The sequence below is a fragment of the Canis lupus genome, chromosome 14 (genome assembly GCF_011100685.1).
Source record: "Canis lupus familiaris isolate Mischka breed German Shepherd chromosome 14, alternate assembly UU_Cfam_GSD_1.0, whole genome shotgun sequence".
NCBI classification, from domain to species: Eukaryota; Metazoa; Chordata; class Mammalia; order Carnivora; family Canidae; genus Canis; species Canis lupus.
In genome coordinates, this window is record NC_049235.1 from 51,026,346 (window position 1) to 51,051,731 (window position 25,386).

General features: G+C 34.8%; 2 protein-coding genes across 7 annotated transcripts in view; one reads left to right on the top strand and one right to left on the bottom strand.

Annotated features, from left to right (window-relative positions):
* The window catches only part of LRRN3 (leucine rich repeat neuronal 3), a 35,230-nt gene extending 16,305 nt beyond the window's left edge, over positions 1-18,925 (top strand). Inside the window, exons 2-3 of one of the 2 annotated variants that reach the window (XM_038557362.1) lie at positions 10,517-10,670; positions 15,914-18,925. In XM_038557362.1, coding sequence (XP_038413290.1) covers positions 16,273-18,399 — 2,127 coding nt within the window. In that variant the 5' untranslated portion in view covers positions 10,517-10,670; positions 15,914-16,272 and the 3' untranslated portion in view covers positions 18,400-18,925. The remainder of the gene's footprint in view (positions 1-10,516; positions 10,671-15,913) is intronic. The other variant, XM_038557361.1, reaches the window with a different exon arrangement.
* IMMP2L (inner mitochondrial membrane peptidase subunit 2) overlaps positions 1-25,386 on the bottom strand; it is an 848,583-nt gene that overhangs the window by 421,264 nt on the left and 401,933 nt on the right. The window lies entirely within an intron of this gene.

Genomic DNA, 25,386 nt, shown 5'->3' on the forward strand with positions numbered 1-25,386 from the left:
ATTTCTAATATGTTATGCATTTATTCAATCTACTTCTTACTATATTAAAATGCAAAAACAATTACTCTGAATGTAAATCCTAGAAAACAATCAAAGTTTCTATTAAATCAGGAAAGAGACAGTTAAGCTGCAATGTGATTTGCCGATGCTCATGAATAGACAATACTTAGAGTTTCTCTCACTCAAAAGTGAAAGAGAGGCTGGTGGACATTCAGAGATTCCCTCCACCCTCTCTCCCTCCTGTTTTCCTTCCTCCTTTCTCTATTCTTTCCTACCCTCCCTCCATCTCTTCCTTCCTTTCTTCTTGGACACAGAATAAGGAGAGTTTTTATTTAAAGTCTAATACTAGAAATTATGTAGGCATGTAAAATCACCTCACATTGTAGTCCAGTCCTCCAGCAGGGCGAAGATTCCTGACAGCATTCAGTTATAAATAGTTTACACTCAACTGGTCAGTCACAGGGGAATATGGGCAGTTTCAGCCCTCTGGATCACACACAAAAAGTCTTGGTTTGTTCCTTTGCACATTTACATTAAGCCCATTTCTATTCATCAAAAAACTCAAAAGCATGTTCAAGAAGAGGCGACCGAACACGAAGCAATGAATAAAAAAGATTCTGCACATGCACAATAAGCATATTTGTATCTCACTATGTCCAAAAGGAATTTTTTTTTAATTCACATGCTTTAATTGTGGTGCTCCTGAAGTTATAATCTCCAATAGGAGATTCAATAAATGTTTTTCATGCTCATATTAAATGTCGAAGCCATAGATTTATTATTTCAGATATAGTGAGCAGTATTGTTGGATAATAATGAACCCCCAAAGATTTCTTTGCTCAACTGTCCATTTCAAAGCTCTGGGTCATCCTATATATTTCCAACTCTGCTAATAATATTAGAGAATCTAGTATACAGAACTTCAATTTCCAAGTAAATTTTACTCATTTCATATGTGCTTCATGAATTCTGAGTGCTTCTGCTGAAACTTAGTGCCAACAATATTTGCCCAAACCTGACTCAGAACAGCTATTGTTTTGGTTTGCATTAACTCTTTTCTTTTTTTTTTTTTAATTTTTATTTATTTATGATAGTCACACAGAGAGAGAGAGAGGCAGAGACATAGGCAGAGGGAGAAGCAGACTCCATGCACCGGGATCCCGACGTGGGATTCGATCCCAGGTCTCCAGGATCACGCCCCAGGCCAAAGGCAGGTGCTAAACCACTGTGCCACCCGGGGTTCCCACATTAACCCTTTTCTATAACAGAGTATATATGAATTTTATTACAGCAAGGGTGTTTTCTTATGCCCTAAAGAACTCAGGGGAACAGCATCTTCTGTAAGTATCATTTTCCAGCACAGATTCTGTATTCCAACTAGGCTTCATTAAAGACACAAACTTGAGGCTGTTGAAATAATCACTACTTTTCTACTTGATCACTATCAACTAGCGACCAACAAGGTCTGGCCTCCACCCACAACAAACCAAAAAGTCTGTCAGTCTTGAGAAAAGTCGTCCAAATTGGTTTGGTGTGGTGGGAGGCAAGCAATAAACCAAAAGTAAATAAGTCCTTTCTGAAAGTCTTAGAGGCTATGAAAGGAAAATGAAACAGAGATAGTGACTCAAAGCAGAACTTTTAGATAAGGTGGTATATAATAAGGTATCAGTTGTAAAGAAGGTATAGCAGCATATGCCAGCAGGATTGTTTTTGGGAATCAAATAAGGACGTAAGTGGAAATTGAACCAAATGTCTGCAACGTAGCAGAATTTTGATTGAATTATGATTGCCATTACTTTTATTGTTTTTGTTTGCTGATATTGTTATATGATAGAAATAAGAAATTAACAGAAATGACAAGGACCTTCAAGAATTTTTAGGATCAGGACCGTAGTAAAATATGAAAAGATAAAGAAATCATCAATAACCCTATCTGTCCATGGATATTGAATTAAATCCACACTAGGGAAAATTATATGTTTTTTCTAATCTATGTTTCTCTAATTAATGGGAATCAGTCATTAAAGAAAATCAAACTAAAATTTTTCAACTCCATATTCTTCATTATCCTGAAACAGTTTAATTCTTCTATGTTAAGGAGAGCTTTTATTCACTAAAACAAAACTACCTTCCAAGAAAATCTATACAACACCAGGAATAATCATAAAGATATAACTTACTAACCAGCAACCTGAATTACAACAAGCAGAAATCAGAAAAAAAAATTTATTCTATTTGCAATTTAAATCTTGAACTCCAAACCACAGTAGTTTGATCTAAACTTTATTACATGGTTGTATGTGAAGAAAATATGTAAAATATGAACATAATATAAAACAGTAAGTAAAAAATACATGCAACTCTTAAGCTTCAGAGAAAGTTTCTCATAGTATAAATCAATGTTGACTAATTCTTCATTGAGCAATATGAACTATTCCTGCAATAGAAATTAATGGTAAATTAACTTTATTTCACAAAGTAATTTCAGTTGGACACATGAGAATAGTAAATCTAGGTGAATGTCCCAGATCAAATTTAAAGGATTCTAGATTTTGAATCAAGTAATAGAGTGAAGGGAAAATGTCTTTTCATAACTGCAATCCAGTAATCAAAAAAAAAATATTAAATCCTACCCTGTGAAGATATTATAACATATTGTAAAACCATTTGCTTTTCTTCGCCTAAAAGGATAGTTTGAAACATATTCTTAAATTTCTATAGAGAGTTTATCACTGAGAAATTCTTTCAAACAGATATTTTCCACCTAGTTTTCATCTAATCCACATATGAGTTGAATTCCAGGCTTTTAAGTGTAAAGTGGATGCAAATTTTCATTATTATGAAAGTACTCTCTCTTCCCATTAAGATCTAGAATTCTATTTTCATAACTGATTCTCTAGCCATGTGCAACCTACCCGTCCCCCAACAAAAAAAGATGCTGAAGTTGGCATATTACCCAAGCTCTTCAAGAGATGGCTGTTGTAAAAGAAGTATGTTAGTGAGGACCTATATATAGCCCATTAACACAAAATTAAAATTTGGTAGGCACCACAAATTGTACTACTCTCTATTTCAAAGAAATAGCCATTTTGCCTTTTTTACTTCCTCATTTAACTTTAGTCTTTTCTATTCATTACCTAAAGTCAATACATATTTCTTTTGTTATGTCACTATTTTTAGGGATCTCGCATTCCCTCAAATGTTCATTACTCAGAGGTAGTCTAATCCTTAAAGAGTATAGTGTTCAAATATCCCTGGAAACTTATAAAGCCCATTATGAGCAGGTATAATATGAATTAATTTGATCCTGTTTGTCAATAATAATTTCTAATGAACTCAAGGTAGTCTTAGGCAACTAAATCTCACAAGGTTGTCACCCTGAGGCAGGCCTACATAATGAACCCTGTGTAAACAGCTGTTGTGATATTCCTGTAAAGTTAAGTGGCTGTAAAGTAGGTGTCTCCAGAAGGAAACACAGCTTTAACTTGCATGTAGTACCTTTTATTTCCACACATGAAACATAAAATAAAGCTTCACTGACCCTCTACACATCCAAGAACTAACTCTGTCTGCCCTTTCAGACTTCTTCAAAGTACCACCAGGTCATCTCCCATTGATCATTTGTCAACACAAGCATTAGAGATAGAGTCCAGGACTGGATTAATAATGAGTGTCTTCTCACTGGAAGATGCAAACATGCACAAAGACGTGTAAACTGCCTCTTTTCCTTGATGGTTACTTTCGAGACTCAACACCATAATCCAGGAGGATTTTTTCAAGCTTTCAGTGTAGTTTTTGTTGTCCTTCTGTTTTAAAATCTTACAGCTCTGGACACAAATATGGCCCCATTGTTTTAAGCAATGTGTCAGGAGTCTTAGGGAGAAGTCATATAGCATGAAGGAAGTCTGGCACTTTCCAAATGAAAATAAATAGTTCCTTGCTCATTATTAAGGAACTAATGACATAGACTATATCAGTATTATCAGTTCTAAGTTACAGTAACAGAAAAGCATCATCTATCACTGAACTTATGGCAGCCACGTGCTGACCCATGACACACTCGAAATGTGGTGCTATGATTTATTCTCTTGTTCACTGCATTTGAAGAAATTTTTCAATCACAGGAGCTCATTTTATTTTACTTCCTTTCAAAATTTATTTTCATAATCCTTAGTAAAAATATAAAACACACTGATATTTATGCTGTTATGTTTAGTAGCAAAGAAAAACAACATTTTATCATATGCAGAACAGAAACTGAACTCCCCAGAGACTCTCTGCTCTCAGTTCTTGTCAGAGGAACATGCTTTACTGGAATGTAATTTTGAGTTTTCTCTAATAATACTACAACTAAAATATTCTTCATTCTCTATCTGTAGTACATCATAAGATTTTTGTCCAGAAGCTTTCTTATCTTCTTTACAATGACTTTCTGTTCTGCCAAACTGAGCTAATCAAGGAGTACAGATGTGATGAAAACCTTTTTTGGCTACCATCCTTCTGTAACAAATCTATGCTTAAGAAGTCATCCTTTCTGAGAGTGGTATAAAGGCATTTACTTGCAGCAACAATATAGAACAAACTATTTTTCTTTCTTTCTTTCTTTCTTTCTTTCTTTCTTTCTTTCTTTCTTTCTTTCTTTCTTTCTTTCTTTCTTTCTTTTTTTTTTTGAGGGGTGGGAGGAACACACACATGCCTATTATGTGCTCTCATATATAAGACCTAGGGAAGGCAATGTAAGATCAGAAACACAAGGCAGCACGCATGTACCTAGTCCATGTAATCAACTGAAGCTGGAATCACTGTTTTTTGTTTTGTTTTGTTTTGTTTTTTTAACTACGCCAGGAAGATAGATAGTCGTCAGGTGACTCAGAGAATGGAGACTTCAAAGACTCAGGTTAGGGTATTTGGCTGTCTTCCAATGAAGAAGAAAATGATTTAAAAATCGCTTGAATTATCTGCATAATTACCCCAAACACTTTCATCTGAAACGTAGAATAATTGATAGCAGGTCTCCATCAGACATGCATTTCCAAACTACTGTACTGCAATACTGTGAGTATTTCTTGTCATTCAGTCAGGGGATTGCTAGGGAAGCTATCTCCAAAGGTAGGTGGAAATGCCTCTGAAGATAAAAAGATGGCATCATATAGAAATAAATTATCCCCCTGCCTTAGCTTCCCAAATAAACTGGAACTGAACAATAAGAATGAGCTCTTTGAAATCAAAAGTATCAAGGAAAAAATGAAAGCATATATACAAAGACTTTCCTCTTCACCCACGTGAAATTTTTAAATATAAATTCATGCCTAGTGAAATCAATTATCCTTAACATCTACTGATAGGAATAAAAATTGGAACAAAATGGGAAATTTTAGTATGAGAGTTTAGTCAATCACATTGAAGATTTTTTGAACAGAAGGGATCTTCATATAAACATGTATATGCATGCACACATTTTATCAAGACAGTAATTATTTTGCCCATAAAAATACATAAATTGTTTCTGAGATACAAGTAAAAAATAGTCTCCAAAATCTCTATAAATTTGTAAATGTCCTAAGAATCCTTTCATAGACTACTTCTCACCCTAGTAAAATTGGTTCCCTTTGTGTATGCCATGGTTTGACACACATGTAAAATGTAAACAAACATAATGAAAACCTGAAAGTATAATGAAATGTCTATGTAAATTTATCTGTCCTTAAGATTATTTTTGCATAAAGGAAAATACTGGAAGAGCTTTGAGCTTATTTATTTAAGAGTATTACAAAACTTATGTAATTATAGCACTTAGGGGGCATCTTTCTTTAGAAATGAAGTCACTACAGATCACAAGGTCTTCTCTCAATTCTTGGGTCTGCATGCTTTCAGCACCCTGCTGCCAAAGTACCGTCAATCACCCAAATAGAGATCTATAGTTCAATTATGACCTGAAGCAAGATTTCCATTACCCTGTTTCCCAAATTGGAAAATAAGATGATTATACTACAGTCTAACATTAGTGAATGTTAAGGATAATGCATAAGTGAGTGCTTTTCCCCAAAGACGCCTACAACTTGGGGCTAAACAAATGCTAAATAACAAGGGAATAATAAAAAAGGATTTTAAAAAGTGATTTAGGCAACCAAACTCCACTGGCTCTCACAAAATATTGAATGAAGTACTGTTATGTTTTACTATACAGTTCCTCAATACATGAAGTGATTCTCATAGACGTCAAGCATAAAGAGACGAGTTCTGGTTTAGAAATATCATTTGTTTTGCTAATCATGTACAAAAATCAACTTCACATATAATGCTATTAATGAAGTGCTCAGTTGAGCAAAAACTATAATTAAAAATAAATACAAATCAGAATTCTTTTCATAATGAGAAATGACAGTATCATGATAAGCTGGTAATTTGTGAATATACCGAAATCACTACACCAATATGAAACAGTTCTGAGACTCGGATTTCATTCCTCACCTTTTAAACAAAATTATAAGGAAGGAATTTCTGCACTGAAAATTATCCTACTTGATTGTCGCTATGCTCTAACTAGCTTCCACAAATCTCATGTTTTGGGGGTGCTGCATTTGGAATTGTTTTTTTTTTTTTTTAAGAAAACTATATGACCCTGCTTTACTTTATTCCTATGGATCTCCCCACATAGCACAAGCCTCAAATCTGAAAACAGTAGAAGAAAAAAAGATAAAAGTCCAAGACTCCCTCAAAATCTGCCTAACAGCATATTTTAGGATTTGGGAGAAAAAAAAGAATTGTGCTATTTAAGTTACTCTTGGTTTCTCTAAAAGAAATTCATTGCAAGCTTAATTTCATAAGGGATGGAAATAGTACATGATTTCAGATCTGCAGGAATGTTCTCTGTGTTCAAATATAAGGTCTTGAACATGACAGGGACACAAAATAATATCAAATCTACTCTCTTCTTTCTTTCTCTGTACCTATAGCTATTCCTATCATAAGGGCAGAGACTCTAAGCCAGTTTGAGAATCTCAAAATATCTGATGTGAGAATCTGAAAATGCCAGAATCTAAGGAAATTAATCTCAAATGATGGTATCCATGAACTGTATGGGTATCCATTACATTTCAGCACATAAATTCAGTACAATAACAAAAATAATTTTGCTCTAAGTCCAACATGCTTCTGTATAATGGCAAGTGTATAGGAAATCTCTATGGGATTCATAGAATATTAATAATCAATTTGTACACAATAGTGAAAATTTTATTCGAACCCCACATTTTGCAAAGAACTAAGAGAATGGCACAGCAAAACTCTGACCCAGAAAACAGGTTTTCTTATTCTACAACACTTAGCTGCCTTTGAAATTTCATTTGCATAAAACTTTTTTTTTAACCAGATAAGGAGAAACAAATAAGAAAAACCAGGTACCCATCTAGTTGAAGGAAACACCTTTCTGAAAAGCTAAGATGATGGTTGCTATGTTAATAAACACTTGAGAGAAAGTAGAGTTTACTAGCATTAAAAGATAAACTGAAGAGTATTAAAATTTCAAGTTCATTTGAGTGAAAATCCATTCCAGTAGGGCAGCACCAAACTGGAAGCACCTCCACTGACAGGCAGTTGAAGAGAGACTTATAGAGACAATGTGGGAGCAAAGAAAGAGAATTATTGATTAACTCTAGTTTAAAGTCGCCTTGGCTGGTTCTCGTAGGTTTCTATTTCATAATCTTGAGGCATTTGCAGGCTTAGATTCTGGTTTGCTTACAAGGGCCTCTGGTTATGGGCCACTTCAGTCTAACTGTCTCCTTGTTTAATTAATTTAACAAGACTGGGCTTCAGAGGCAAAATGAAGGGATCTGAATATACATCTGAGAGGGTGTGAACTGGCAAGTCATTTAACCTTTTTGGCCTTATATAGAGAGTAAGGATAATAATAGTGTCTACAAAAAGAGCGGACATGAGGCTTACCTTTGAGAATACATGTAAGGTATGAGACCAGTGGCACAGGACATGTTTGGCATTGATGTATTATTATTATTAACTGCTACTACTATACCCACCATCTTCCTGAGCATTTCCCTTTTCTCTGCCCATTCCTTAGGCAGCTAATATTGACCATGAGGGCTGAGTGCTATCACATCACACTTGGGGATTCTTCCCACCTCGCAAGCCAATTTGGATTCGGCGAGAGCCAAGGGAAATAAACCTAACTGTGGCAGGCCTATAGACTGAGATGACAGTGGGGGAATTTGCACTAGAAATAATGACTAAAGTCTCCAAATTTTCAATAATACTTTAGAATAAACCACCTTTGCATGAGTCATTTCATCTCTGAGGGCCTCTACCACTTTATTTCTAAGAGAAGATGGATGGTTCAGAAAGTGAGATCTTTGGAGCCCTTTTAGGATCAGATACTCTGGGCAGGAAAGCCAAGCTGGGTACCATCTAGATCTTTCCAGATGTCTGCCTTCCCACACTCTCTACCACCACCCTACCTCCTGTGCTAACCAGAATAGATCTTCTTTCCTATGTTTGATTTAATGTAAATACAGGTAAGACTTTATGTGAACAAAGGGTTTTATGTTCAAACTTAGGTTGAGAACAAATGGATCTCTATAACCATTTCCACCTAAGAATTTACAACACCAAAAATAATGCTGATTTTATATGATACCAAATATATCCAGGTGGCTGAAACTTCAATAGTATCAAAAATCCTTCTCTCTCAGGGTGCCTGGGTGGCTCAGTCGATTAAGCATCTGCCTCCAGCTCAGGTCATGACCTTGGGGCTCTGGGATTGAACCCCACATCAGGCTCCTTGCTCATCAGGGAGTCTGCTTCTTCCTCTCTCTCTCTGTCTCTGTCTCTGTCTCTGTCTCTCTCTCTCTCCCACTGCCCCTTCCCCAGCTTGTGCTTGCTCTCTATCTCAAATAAATAAACGTAAAAAAAAAAATCCCTATCTTCCAATTTAGCAAATAATCATAATGGTTATATTGTATATATGTCAATATTAATATTTACTGACAACTCATTTTTTTAATATTTTATTTATTCATGAGACACACACACACACAGCAAGAGAGAGAGAGAGAGAGAGAGAGTGAGAGAGAGAGAGAGGCAGAGACACAGGCAGAGGGAGAAACAGGCTCCATGTAGGGAGCCCAACATGGGACTGGATCCCTGGTCTCCAGGATCATGCTCTGGACTGAAGGTGGCGCTAAACTGCTGAGACACCTGGGCTGCCCAGACAACTCATTTTTCAATCAAGGGAACTAATCCAGGCAATTTACTTACCCAGTGCTTAGTATGCCTTAATTTGATGACTAAGGTAACTCTCTTCATTTACTACTGTGTAGATATAAACATGAAACAAAATAGCAATAACTCCAGGAAATTAATCTGACAGTGTTTCAAAACCTCATGACTAGAATGCACTGACCCTAACATGTTAATGACATAGGCCTAGGGTGCTGAATATAAACTTGTGATCAATTACATACAAAGGTTAAAACTGAGTAAGTCAGTTTACCCACAACTATTTTTTAGACATCTTTCTAAAAACCACTCATGTTCACAGAGATGTATATATCTTTTAGAAATGGAAGGAACCTTAACTGTCATATAACCAATTCCTAAATTTTAATAATCTATAACTTGAAGTACAGGAAAGTAAGATGTCCTGTCCACAATTACAAGATCATCTAGTAACTTGACCCATGTTTCATATCCAAAGCAAATTTTCTTCCCCTATATCGATTTTTTATTAACAGATGAATACTATAACGTTCACTAGACTATTCGAGATAGTTACCATTAACTACTCCCTGAAGGTTGATCTACAAATTCAAACAATTAATTAGTTTTGAAAAACTGGAAAATAAATATTTCTCAAGGAGAAATGAATACTCTTTCACAGAAATGCATATAGTATAATTCAACACCACCTTTGGGATATGGAACCTTCAATCAGGATCAAAGAAAGATTAAGTCTTACAACAGAGGAATATAAAGTCACATAATGGGAAAATAGAATTTAAGTTCCTTACACAAATGAACTTAGCTAGTAATTTGCTATAGAAGAAAAGGAAAAACTGGGCATTAATGTAGCCATGGCAACTTCCTATCTTCACCAATTTTTTAACTTAAATATCCAAATGTTTCTCTTCTCCTGATTCTATAGTCTTTATAATACACATAATAAGATACAGGAAAGAAGGCACACTTTGTTCTGAAGCTTTAACATTGTAAAAATTCATCTGAAAGACAGTGGATTTTAAATCTTCTTCCCCACCATGTTTCCTCAGTATAATTTTTTTAAATTTGTTTTAAAGATTTTATTTATTTATTCATGAGACACACACAGGCAGAGACATAGGCAGAGGGAGAAGCAGGCTCCCTGCAGGGAACCCCACGTGAGACTCCATCCTGGGTCTCCAGGATCATGCCCTGGGCTGAAGGCAGGGCTAAACCGCTGAGCCATCCAGGCTGCCCTCCCCAGTATACTTTAGTTGTTGTTGTTTTTTCTTTTTTTTTTAATCAGCATCATAACAGAACACAGAACATCCAGGCTGCTTCTGTTAGATGGCCAGAACTAAGCATCCCCTCTTTGGTACATCCACGGAGAACTGCATAAACTTTTATCATGTCAAGTCTGTTGTACAGCACTATGCATACCCTCGATAACTGCAAACTTGGTGAGTAGATATTGCCTCTGATGTACTGCTGACTCTCCAGCAGCTACAACAGTGCCTCCCAAAAAGTAGTTGTTCAATAATGCTTCTTAAGTGATAAAATACAGATGAAGCTAAGGAAAAAAGAATTTTTTGATTTAGGAAAAGGAAGCTTTTGCCCTAAAAGTTTCCACATATAATTATGTCTAGAAACAGTTTCTCTTTCTATTTAGATTGAAGAAGCCTCAAGTTATAATGAGTATCCGAAGGTATTAAAAATATTGTAAGATTTGAGAAGTCCTAACATTTCTTTCTCTCAATATCCTAAACTGTTAAGTTTCATGTTGTTGGCCAGAATAATTATACATGTGTTATACATACAATTTGAAACATAAAATGTTTTAGGACTTTGACTCTTTGTTAGGTAAAATCTACATGGAGAAGCCAATAAGAAAAATGAAAGATACTGTGAAAAAAAATTTAAAAACACAAAGCACTATGTTGAATTAAATTCCACAACTTAAAATGCCTTAAAAAAAAATTTTTAGGGACACCTGGGTGGCTCAGCAGTTGAGCATCTGCCTTCGGCCCAGGGTGTTATCCTGGAGTCCTGGGATCGAGTCCCATGTCATGCTCCCTGCATGGAGCCTGCTTATCTCTCTGCCTATGTCTCTGCCTTTCTCTCTGTGTGTCTGTCATGAATAAATAAATAAAATCTTTATTTTTATTTTTTTTTTTTAAATCTTTAAAAAAAATTTTTTTAAAGGTCTTCTGAACCAACTCCCCCTCCACACACACACAAAAGCCTTAACTGTCAAGTTTTATTCTGTCAATGAAAAATAATCTTTAATCTGTAAATTTTTAGAAATCTTATGAGATTAGAAATGAAAGCACAGTGACTGATACGGTAGGCCCTCAGCAAACATTTAGGGAAAGACAGATGGAAGAATAAATGAAAGTAGATAAATGATAAGTTCTAATGAGGGCTGATGTTGAACTTGTAGGACTCATTCATTCAAGTCATTTAAAGTCATTCAAGTCATTTAAAAGAGCCTTTCTATAATACATTTCCCTGAGATGTCAGTTTTCATTCCTGGTGTCATTAACGTTATCTTCTGAACTCTTACAATATTCAATTATAGTTTATTTTGCTTTAATATATAATAAAAGTTCAGTCGCCTTTAAGACTAAAAGAATGTACAAAAATGACCTTCTAAAATAGTTTTACATTTAAAAAGCAACTGAAAAGAAAATAGTTAATTATGAGCTTGTTCTTAGCTCCCATGAATAGGACCATATACATGAATGTCCACCCTAAAAAGAGGAGAATAAGTTATTGACAATGCATACACTGTCAAGAGTATATACTGTAACAAGAGTTTGTATGGCTTATCTATTATTTCATCTCATCTCTGCATATGTAGAGATATGCAGTGTGGATAATTAGAAAGAGATGCCAAGCCTAAACACAAAACTTGGGTTCTATTGTTACCCATCATTTATTAGCTGTGTGATCTCTGGCTGATGGATCTCAATACTCTTATAATAAAAAAAAAAAAAAAAGGGAATTTAAGTTATCTTCCAGCTAACCCCACAAGGTCATTATTAACATAAAATAAACAATGAATAAGAAAAGGCTTTAAAAACCATAAAGCATTAAGATATAAGATATTATTACTGCCTTACTATCCTGAAAACAATCTATGCCAAAGAGTCCATTAGTGAAAGTACCATAATCATTTCCAAAGATATGAGAAAAAAATCAATATTACAATGAAGAAAGGCAAAATTTCCACATCTCCATTGTGCTTCTCATACTGACAGTTTCTTCCTACAGATCTGGAGAAATAAAATTTGACTTGCTCACTACTATAACAACTCTCCTTATTTTCAAAAGCTTCCAGAACAAATCTAGTTCAAATGTGGTTGTTTCTGGCATATGGCTATATAAATAATGAAATGAGCTCAGAAAAGAGTTTCTAATTAAACAAAGATATAATTTAAGAAAAGAGAAGAAGAATTTCAAACTGAAAAGTGGCATTATTAGGTTAATGTCCCCCAAAATAAGTTTTCATCTTAAATATTTCTAATCCTGTAGGTAACATATGGATATAGGCCTCCCTTTGCTCTACCGGAGAAAGTCGATTTAACTGATTAATTGGCAGAAGTTATGTTTTCTTAGTTTTCAACTGACTGATTTATGGGAACATGCAGAAAAATATTTTGTACTTTGTACTTTAGGCTTTTTCTCCATTTTGGAAGAAAGAGGAAGTAGATTTCTATTTTAGTTGTATTCAGGTATCCTTCCTATGCACTCCCATATCAGCTATACAGTAAATTGTAACCATCTGTTTACTTGTGCTTCTCCCTCCAGACTAAAAACTTAAGGAGGGATGAGAACATGTCCAGGTTATTTTTTATTCTCATGCTATTAACACAGTAACTGGAACACAGAAGGTACTCATTAAATGTTGACTGAATAAATTAAGGAATAAACTGCAGATATAATATTAGACTGACTTTTCTTTAATGCCTAATGTTCCTTTGGATTATACTCAAATTTAGTCTTTGGATTTTAGTAATATAGGCAACATGCATTCTGTGTAATAGATTTATGCAAGTTAAGCAGCTGAATATTGAAATTAGTAAATTAAACAGATTGAATTGCTTAAATTATATGTAGAGAAGATGAATATATACATTTATTAATATAACTCAGTTATCCTTTCATTCAAAACATTTCTGGAGAATTTACTACATTCTAATTACCGTGCCCAGGAGCTGAGAATGGAAAGGCAGACAGGCCTCCAGATCTCAAGGAGATGAATACTGGTTGAGGCAGAGAATCAAGTAAATATTCTGACAGAGATGTGTGCTAGGACCATGGGATCACTGTGGATGGCAGGGAGGTACAGCCAGAGGGGAGGGGTTATACAGAAGGCTTCACAGAGAGGTGATGCATGAACTAAGGTTTGACAAAAACAGAGTTAGCTTACGACAAAGAAACAGGAATTCTAGACAGGGAGAAGATGAGGTGCCCAGAGCCCTGCTGACAGAGTGAAGGCTGTCTGCAGAACTGCAGAAGATGAGGAGAAACAAAGAGAAAGAGAAGAGAGACCACAGATTGTGGAGGGTCCTATGAGCCAAATTTAACAGGAATCTTCAGTGAAGAAGGAGCTGTAGGAGATTCTCTTCTAAAGGGACTCAGTCTACTTACAAGAGATTAGGAATAATAGCTAGAAGGTCCGGTTTAAAACAAAACAACAAAAAAGGACTCAATCATAAAAAAATAATGGCATCTTACCATTTGCAAACAACATTGATAGACCTAGAAGGTATTATGTTAAGTGAAGTAAGTTACAAAGAAAAAAAGACAAATACCATATGAATATAAAAAGTAAAACAAATGAACAACAAAACAACACACAAATAGACTCATAGATACAGAGAATGCACTGGTGGATGCCAGAGGGGAGATGGGTGAAATAAGTGAAAGAGAGTAAGAGGTATGAACTTCCAGTTATAAAATAAATAAGTCACAGAGATGAAAAAGTACAGCATAAGGAATATTATCAGTAATATAATAACTGAGTACGGCAGTAGATGATAACTACACTTACTGCAGTGAGCATCTTGTTATGTATAGAACTGTTGAATCACAATGTTATATGTAAATGAATATAATATTGTATGTCAACTATACATCAATTAAAATAAAAAATTTTAATTAAAAAGTGGAATTTTCCACTAAGGAGGGCACTTGATGGGATGAACACTGAATGTTATACTATATGTTGGCAAATCGAACTTCAATTAAAAAAAATAACAAAAAAGTGGAATTTTCGATCAGCAAACAGATGAACTGATGAAAAAAGAAAAGCAAAAACACTTTTAATTCAAGATAACTTAATATGTTATCTGAACTTCATGATCCAGTTTTTAGATAAAATAATGTCTCAGGGAACCTGGTTGGCTCAGTCAGTAGAGCATGTGACACTTGATCTTCAGGTTATGAGTTTGAGTGTAGAGATTACTTCAAAATAAAATCTTAAAAAAAATCACATCTCTAAAAGGATAAGATGAAAATAATTAGGTGTGACTTTGAAATGCAAATTTTTTATAATTTTGAAAAATAAATATTTTACTTAAAAAAATGCTTCTCTCTCACTGTAGAGACTACATCTTCAACTATATTTATCCCTGTCACTGAAGCACCTATCTTAGAACGAGTCTACAGTATTTGCAAAATGATCATTCAGCAGACCACTATTGCTGGTAGGCAAAAAGCCCCAGAATGAAGAGCCCAGGCATGCTCCAGCTGTCCTGTAGATTTGCAGGAAGAGCTCACCAGCAGTCCAACTGATGGAGTATTTATCTAAAAGTAGTATGGTATTTTAAAATACAGCACATATCAAAACTGCAACTTGGTTTTGGATTGCTTATTTTCATGTGATAAAGACATAAGTATCCATTTAAAAGAATGAATGTCTAAGTGCCTGTTTTACTGATGTAATAAAGTTACTTCTTAATTGTTAGTGACTAATGGAACATAAGTTATTTTCAGGGAAAAATAAAAGTCAAACATTAATCTGAATTTCAGTAAAGAATGACAACATACAGGCACATCTATGGCAAGTTAGACAATCTCTTCCAAACACTGGGAAATTCAAGTCACTTTACACAAAGGAGACTAGGGAAAGAAATATGAATGAAAAAGGGGAAATCCAGCTAAATACCACTACTTCTCGGTCATTTCATGAACATGAATTTGTTTCTAAATGTTGTGTCCTGGGGACCCGAGGAACCATAGGCTAATTCATCTGATTGTAACTGAACAGTATTATTTACTTATAACCATTTAATTTTTCTTCTCTAAGAGAAAAAAGCAAGCCACCATCACTGAAAGATTTTTCATCTTTTTCCCTAGAACTAATTGTCAAAGAGAATGACAAATATGATAAACAAAATTACCAAATGTGAACAAGTAAAGATTGGAAGTAACAAAAAAAAAAAAAATACTGGAAGCATATTCATTACGTTTGATATAACACCAGCCTTCTAAAGATTCAGTTTCTTAGCCTGTCCAATGTGTGGGCCAAGGAGTCATAACAAGGACAAAGTCATCAAAACATATTGAATTAATTGTAAACTCTAAACAATTATATGTAAGAAAATCACAATCAGTTAATGGATATTTAATTATGGTATTTTTTTCCTTTGGACTAATTCTTCTTCTCTTTTTTCTTTTATGTTCCATTTTATTATAGTCAGCATCATGCTGCTATTCCTGCAAGTATTGAACAAGCATGGGATTTGAATATTACACTCCTAAATAAATGAATTGCTCAATTTCCTGTGACCATCTATACATACTCCATCTTCAGAAAGTTTACCAATATTCTACCATAAAGGGGACAGTGATCTTTTTTCCAATATGCATGACATTTCTGGACAAGACAATTGTGACACGAGCACTTATTTCCATGAAGAAAAACTTTGCAGTTTTATGGCATTCATCATTTGACAAATGCAACTATTTTCCTTATCAAGCAACTCTTACTGAACTTCCTAGCAGTAACTGTGGAATCCTTAAGGACCCATTAAATTTCTGAAGAAGGAAGCTAAGATGAAGGACATGCCACTCCGAATTCATGTGCTACTTGGCCTAGCTATCACTACACTAGTACAAGCTGTAGATAAAAAAGCGGATTGCCCACAATTATGTACATGTGAAATCAGGCCTTGGTTTACACCCAGATCCATTTATATGGAAGCATCTACTGTGGATTGTAACGATTTAGGTCTTTTAAATTTCCCAGCCAGATTGCCTGCTGACACACAGATTCTGCTCCTACAGACTAACAATATTGCAAAAATTGAATACTCCATAGACTTTCCAGTAAACCTTACCGGCCTGGACTTATCTCAAAACAATTTATCTTCAGTCACCAATATTAATGTAAAAAAGATGCCTCAGCTTCTTTCTGTGTATTTAGAGGAAAACAAACTAACTGAGCTTCCTGAAAAATGTCTGTCTGGACTGAGCAACTTACAAGAACTCTATATTAATCACAATTTGCTTTCTACAATTTCCCCCGGAGCTTTTATTGGCCTACATAATCTTCTTCGACTTCATCTCAATTCAAATAGATTGCAGATGATCAACAGTAAGTGGTTTGACGCTCTTCCCAATCTGGAGATTCTGATGATTGGGGAAAATCCAATCATCAGAATCAAAGACATGAACTTTAAGCCGCTTATCAATCTTCGCAGTCTGGTTATAGCTGGTATAAACCTCACAGAAATACCAGATAATGCCTTGGTTGGACTTGAAAACTTAGAAAGCATCTCTTTTTACGACAACAGGCTTATTAGAGTGCCCCATGTTGCTCTCCAAAAAGCTATAAACCTCAAATTCTTGGATCTAAATAAAAATCCCATTAATAGAATACGGAGAGGTGATTTCAGCAATATGCTACACTTAAAAGAGTTGGGAATAAATAATATGCCTGAGCTGATTTCCATCGACAGTCTTGCTGTGGATAACCTGCCAGATCTAAGAAAAATAGAAGCTACAAACAACCCAAGGTTGTCTTACATTCACCCAAATGCATTTTTCAGACTACCCAAGCTGGAATCACTCATGCTGAACAGCAATGCCCTTAGTGCCCTGTACCATGGTACAATTGAGTCTCTGCCAAACCTCAAGGAGATCAGCATACATAGCAATCCCATCAGGTGTGATTGCGTCATCCGTTGGATTAATATGAACAAAACCAACATTCGATTTATGGAACCAGACTCACTATTTTGCGTGGACCCACCTGAATTTCAAGGCCAAAATGTTCGGCAGGTGCATTTCAGGGAAATGATGGAAATCTGTCTCCCCCTAATAGCTCCTGAGAGCTTTCCTTCTAATCTGGATTTAGAAGCTGGGAGCTATGTTTCCTTGCATTGTAGAGCTACTGCAGAGCCACAGCCTGAAATCTACTGGATAACACCTTCTGGCCAAAAACTCTTACCTAATACTCTGAAAGACAAGTTCTATGTACATTCTGAAGGCACACTAGATATAAATGACATAACCCCATCAGAAGGGGGCCTATATACTTGCATAGCAACTAACCTGGTTGGTGCTGACTTGAAGTCTGTTATGATCAAAGTGGATGGTTCTTTTCCCCAGGATAACAATGAATCCTTAAATATTAAAATAAAAGATGTTCAGGCCAATTCAGTTCTGGTGTCTTGGAAAGCAAGCTCTAAAATTCTCAAATCCAGTGTTAAATGGACAGCCTTTGTCAAGACTGAAAATTCCCATGCTGCCCAAAGTGCTCGAATACCATCTGATGTCAAGGTATATAATCTTACTCACCTGAACCCATCAACTGAGTATAAAATTTGTATTGATATCCCCACCATCTATCAAAAAACCAGAAAAGAATGTGTAAATGTCACCACAAAAGGTTTGGACCCTGATCAAAGAGAATATGAAAAGAGTAACACCACAACCTTTATGGCCTGCCTTGGAGGTTTACTAGGGATTATTGGTGTGATATGTCTTTACAGTTGCCTCTCTCAACAAATGAACTGTGATGGTGGACATAGCTATATGAGGAATTACTTACAGAAACCAACCTTCACATTTAGTGAGCTTTATCCTCCTCTAATCAACCTCTGGGAAACAGGCAAAGAAAAAAGTACAGCATTGGAAGTGAAAGCAACTGTTATAGGAGTGCCAACAAATATGTCCTAAAAACAACTAACTAAACCTACTTCAAAGAAAAGCTTAAGACTGCAGCTGTGCTTGAAAAAAAAAAAAGGCAGAGAAATATTGCTTTCTAGAAAGAAGTTTAAGCTTCACCAATGCTGCTCCTGACCAAGGGAAATATGTACAAGTTCAGCATTTTAATTAACTGGCTTCAAAGGGTACTGTGGCAACCAAATAAAATAATTCCATTTTCTAGAACTTTCATGTAACTTTTATGTCTGGACTACAGTTAAAGTGGACAAAAACATTTCTGTATTTTTTTTAAGTATATAAGAGTAGTTGAACTGAGCAATACCTCCTCCTGTGTTGTATTACACATATTAGCCACGAGTTTTTGCAGTGACTAGGTAACTTGAATTGACACGTGGTGTAATAAAATGGACAAATTCTGTAGAGTAGACACAGTGAGTATGTGGGCCTCTTTTATAAGAAAAAATACATTTTGGATTAAAACCAATTGCTTTTGTCTTGTTTTTGTTTCTAAATAAAGAATAATTTCTGGGAAATGTCATCTGACCAGGTATCATTTAAATGACATTTTTTTAAAACTGTTTTTTTATAATGAAATTTGGTATCCTAAGACACTTTTATTGGGTTCTGTAATTACATTTTTATAAAACACAGAAGTGAATTTAGAGTTCTTTATCAGTATTGAAAGGCAATAACAACATTCTTTAACCCTATATTGACAGAAACAAATCCTCAAGGATATCATGTATTCATTTAAATATTTTCTTAACAAGCAGGTTTTAGAATAGATTTAATTGATAAGTTCACATAATATAAATCCAATATCTGAGGAACTGAAATTTTTATTTTAATAATTAATAGTAACTCAAATGAAAGCTGCTTGCTTTGCAGAAAATATTGCCAATTTTTTCTAGGATTTATGATTTAGGTCTAGTATTCAAATCTCTGTGATTCTAAACACTTAATGTGCCTGACTGAAGTAATAAGCAAAAAATCTAATAATTTTCTGTGCTGCAAATGTAACAACCACATGAACTCAAAAAAGGTAGGTTTATATACTTGTATAGCAACTAACCTAGTTGATGCTGACTTGAAGTATGCTCTGATCAGATTGAACGGTTCTTTTCCTCAGGATAACAATTAATTTAAGAATTTTAGAAGATTAGGATTTTCTTAAGACTAGAATTTTAAAACTTTAAACATACTGGATTATTAATAGAATAAGTTTTTCAAGTACAATTTTCTGAAATTTTCCCTTTTATTTGGTTCACTGTCATATAAAAATGACATAAATCAGATAATTCCAGAGTTTAATAAAAATTTGAGAGAGAAGTTTTGGTAATAAAAGAAAAAGCTTCTAAGACTGATGTAGAGTAAAAGAGGGGCATCCAGGTGCACAGGTGATTGAGTGTCTGACTCTTGGTTTCAGCTCAGGTCATGACCTCAGGGTTGTGAGAACAAGCCCTGACCTCAGTGCAAAGTCTGATTAAGTTTCCTTTTTCCCTCTCCCTCTGCCCCTCCCTCCCATGAGTGTATGTGTGTGTGTGTGCATGTGTGTGCATGAGTTCTCTGTCTCTAATAAGTAAATATTTTAAAAACAGAGTAAAAGAAAAAGATGAAGTGTAGTTCTCTATGACTATATTTAAGACACCTAAAAAACACAGCTTAAAAAATGAGAATAACTGAAGTGCCAAAAACATTCCTAATTATTTAAAGAATCTAAAATAAGAAATCTAAAGATTTCATTTGCAGAAAATAACCAAAATCTTTTAGGGTTTTAAGTCATATTTCCAAACAAAACCCACAATCCTGCAAAATAAATGTATTTGTGTACAAAACAATATCCTGAAACAATAAAAAAAATCTAAGATAATAAGCCATACTTTTTACATGCAGATCACTTATCTCTACAAAGCTACAAGGCTTCCATGTTAATTGCTGCTGTGCCTGTTCATAATCAAACATTTAACTTTTCTTACAATAGCTTGGTGCATGTTATCAACATGTCACTGGCCTGTAAACACTTCCAGCACTGTAGTCATATCAATTTATTTGTTAATGTAGACATTTGCTTTTATGATAGCCTTGACGGTTTCTAATTAAATCCTGCTGTTTTTAACAATGTGGAAGGTAATTGTTATGAACTCTTTAAAACGAAAGGACAAATTGCGTTAATTTTAACACATCAAAATATGAAACTTGCTAATTCAATGTGTTTCCCAAACGCAAATTTTACAACCTGATGAATCACTATCACACAGCGGCTGACATTAGAATTTATCAGTAAGACATGCTCATACATCATGAGATGTTTCAGCACCACGGCCAGAGCTTTTTAGAGCCAGGCTATTTGTCAAAAATATAAGAGCTGAAATATGACCTATTAGGAAGCAGGTATTGCATAGGTCAGCAAGAACTTGCTCAGGTATCTTGTATGTTTCTTTTAAACCTATATGCCTGAAGAACTATAACAAACATAGCATAAAGCTTAAAATGCTTTCAAGCTACATTTTTCCTAGAAAACCTGTAGCAAATAAGCACTTTGAATAGTTACCTAACAGTGAACACTGAAATGAAGTATCTTTGTTACAGCCAAATAAATACAGATGGTCAAAGCAAATCATGATCCTATTTACTTGCTTATAATTTAATCTGAATTGCCAGTGAGAACAAAAAGACATGTTTCAATAATAAGAATGGTATTTCATACTCCCTATGTTCCCTTCTAAACCTCACATAAAATTAAGCTCTAGTCAAAGTACTTAAAGTATATAACTTTCAATTTGGTGATACATATAGATGCAATGGCAAACTTTACCTATAACAAATAAAACTCTAAGTTTATACCACTGTGAATGTCAACTGATCTTCTCACCTTGTATGGAGAAAAACATTTTTTTCATAAAAATGATTTTTAAATAATTATATATTTTCTAATTTACACTATATAATAAAATTCAAATTTTCTGAAAATAAACATGTCTAGTTGAATACAAATAATGTATAAAACGAATGTGGAGCAAAATGTGTGATTGTCAGCAAAGCCAATCAACAGTATGTTGCCAGTCATGTGCTATTTTCCCTAGAAAAGAAATGAAATCCATTTATGGTATGTATATCTATCTTTTGACACTCATTTCAGTTCCTACAATTTTATTCTAATTAGATAAAAAGTTTTTAAGCAAAATTATATAACAGCAAGCATAAGTTTAAAATTATAATTCCTGGGGATCCCGGGGTGGCTCGGCAGTTTAGCGCCTGCCTTCTGCCCAGGGCGTGATCCCGGAGTCCCAGGATTGAGTTCTGCATCGGGCTCCTGCATGGAGCCTGCTTCTCCCTCTGCCTGCATCTCTGCCTCTCTCTCTCTCCTCTCTCTCTCTCTCTCTCTCTCTCTCTCTCTCTCTCTCCGTGTGTGTGTGTGTCTCTCATGAATAAATAAATAAAATCTTTAACAAAATAAAATAAAATTACAATTCCTTAGTCTATTTAACTATATATTCTCGGGCTACTTTCAATAAATATTTACTGTATGGCTATTACTCCCTGGAAAAACGAAGTGAACAGAACAAACTTCATGCATTAAGGAGATTACATTCTACTGGATTACATGCTGGTTACATACCACTGCTTTCATTAGTATGTGTTAACTATGTTACCTAGTAGAGAGTCCCAGCCTCAATCCGTATTCTCACAGAATATTAATACTCAAAAATATCACAAATTTTGTTCTTGCTCTAGAAAGATTTTACTTATTATATGTTGATATTAAGAACTTAATTCAAATTTATTATTGATCTTAACACACACACACACACACATACACACACACACACAAATAGCAGCCTAATACTATCCTTAAACTGGTTAAATTAAAAGGCACTTAACTATGAAGAAAAACCTTAAAATTTCACAGATTAGCCTTTTACATGAAAAACATCAGATATGTGAGTAACAAAGCCAATAACAAAAACAACTAAAAGTTTAAAGATATGTATTTGCTAAATAAAGGGAAAATTCCAATGATATATCCTCACAGCTATCACAAGTATTAGAAAGAAAAAATTCTAATTGTATATGTCACTATTAAACAAAACCTTCAGCTTCATCCCAGTGTTGGTAGTCTACGAGATAAAGAATAATGAATAGTGATTAAATTGTGGCTAAATTTTCTTTCTTTTTTTAAAAAAGTATTTTATTTATTTATTCATGAAAGACACAGAGAGAAAAAGGCAGAGACAGAGGGAGAAGCAGGCTCCATGCAGGGAGCCCGATGTGGGACTCGATCCCAGGATCGCCAGATGATGCCCTGAGCCAAAGGCAGATGCTCAACCGCTGAGCCACCCAGGCATCCCAAATTGTGGCTACATTTTCTTTGATCAAATCTCAATCTCTCCCTCTCTCCCCCACTCTTTCTCATAACAAATTATAATAGGTAAAAGTTTGTTTTAAATATACTTGCCAGATATGTTTACTATATTGAACATTCCAAAACCACAATGATCTTCTCTTCTACCACCATCTCAGATGGTAATATTCTCACCCTTAGTTCTACAACCTGTACTCTATATCATTTTACCCTGACTAATGCATTGATAACTAGGTCACTGCTTGGGATCATGGCAATATTATAGTGGAATGAAAGAACTATACCTAGAATCAAAATGTTATAATCAGCACCATGGAGGTCAGGAAAAAGAAAAAAACTAATTGGAGTTTCAACACAATAGTGGATGCTTTTGTGTGTTCATTTGTAAAGTGGGGACTATTATTAAGGGTGACCCCTACTTTGATTTATCTTACTCCTCTGAAGCAAGGGAAAAATAAAACACTATTTGTACCCAAGGATAAAATCACAAAATCAGAGTTCATTCTGAAAGTTATAATACATATAACCAATCCTAAGACAAACCATTAAAAGATAAGTGTTTTAAAAAAATATTCCAGAGAAATATACATTATTTCCAAAATCTTGCCTAAACGTTTTATTAATGACATCACAAAGCTCCTCTTGAATTGACTAGTAAGCATTCAGTATGCTCAGGTGAGAAGATCATATGAAATAGAACACGACTCCTTTTTATTCCTACTGAAAATAGACAAGCCCACAGAGATTTGAATTTACTATTCTGGTTCACTTTACATACACATCAGAGGGCTCTTAAAGGTATGTTTGAAATAAGCCATATAGCCAATACCAACTAAGGGGTTAGATACATCACAGAAATATCAATACAACTTTTTCTTAAGAGTGAACTGAGGTATTTAAATAAGTAATAAATTCAGAGCAAATATCATATATGATTTCAAAAATAATGTAGAGTGGACAAAGTAGCAAAGCATAGCACAGAGAGTTATGGTTGACCGTGGCAAGCCTTCCAGGAGAATGAACTAAAATGGAATTTGAAGAACTCATGGTACTTTATGTTCTTCTATTTGTCTTTTCTGACTCTGATATATCATCAAAAAACTAATAGTACTATGTGACCAATGTAAGGAAAACCCAGCTTCTCATTAAAACATATAGTTCAGGGGATCCCTGGGTGGCGCAGCCGTTTAGCACCTGCCTTTGGCCCAGGGCGCGATCCTGGAGACCCGGGATCAAATCCCACGTCGGGCTCCCGGTGCATGGAGCCTGCTTCTCCCTCTGCCTGTGTCTCTGCCTCTCTCTCTCTCTCTCTCTCTCTCTCTCTCTGTGACTATCATAAATAAATAAAAATTTAAAAAAAAAACATATAGTTCAGTGTCTGAAGTTATTGATTCAAAATCCAATTGCAATATCCATTTATAATGTTTACTAGCCACTGGACAAATAACAGAGTAAGCTTGGGAAATATATTGACCATCCTAATCCTAGCACTGAGAGAATGAAAGTATTAAGCAAACAACAACAACAAAAAAACCTCCCTGTCATTTATGGTACCAGATTCAGGGCTAGTAAAGAGAAATAGTTTTTAAACCATAAGAGCTGCCATTATTAAAGCAAAAAGCAATATAGTCAAACACACCAAAGGAGTTTTTCAAAAGAATACTTTATAAAGATGAAATCTATTAATAGAATTCAAATAAAAGGCACCTCTGGTAAACATTCTTTTAATAATAGCTACAGAGACAAGTCACATACTCAAAGAACATGAAAACATGTCTCTAAGAGAACTTTGAGTCTTCTAGGATCCTCTACCCTGTTTTACTAGTCAGTTAATCCACAAACCAACATTCCAGTATATAGTTTTCATATCAAATAATTTGTTTTATCAGAGTTTAAAATGCATTTACAAACAGAATGCATGAATTTATATAATTATGTAATTTTAACTACCCAATTTAAACCACTGAGCTTAAAAACAAAAATCCTTCAGATGATGGATATGATATAGAAAAAGTATAAAAACAGAAGGAAAGAAACATTCATTTCTTCCTACTAACAGAATTTTTATCAATAAGAATATTTAAGAAGTAACAGATTGCACTGAAAAGAGGATTTACAGCAAAAAAACTTTGTGAGAATAAGGGTAGTTAGGGTTTCTGTCCAATGGATTATGTGTGTCTCAGTCCAGGCTCAGTCCTGAGGTGACAATATGATGCTTGAAATACTTTCCTGACACATAAAATGCATAGAAATTAGTAAATACGTTATGACCCTATTATTATATTTGAATAATACGCATTAATATATACTCGAGAGGCAAGATGAAAATTAGGAAGAGAAACATTTACTGAATCCTGAGCATGTGCCCAACTAACAATTTGCTATGGTCTTAAGAAATCCCCTACAGGGACACCTGGGTGGTTCAGCGGTTTAGTGCCTGCCTTTGGCCCAGGGCCTAATCCTGGAGTCCCGGGATCAAGTTCTGCATCAAGCTCCCTGCATGGAGCCTGCTTCTCCCTCTGCCTATGTCTCTGCCTCTCTCTCTCTGTATCCCTCATGAATAAATAAAATAAAATAAAAAGTAAAAGAAAAGAAATTTCACTACACATCTAAAGGAGAAGGGGTGTGGGAAAAAT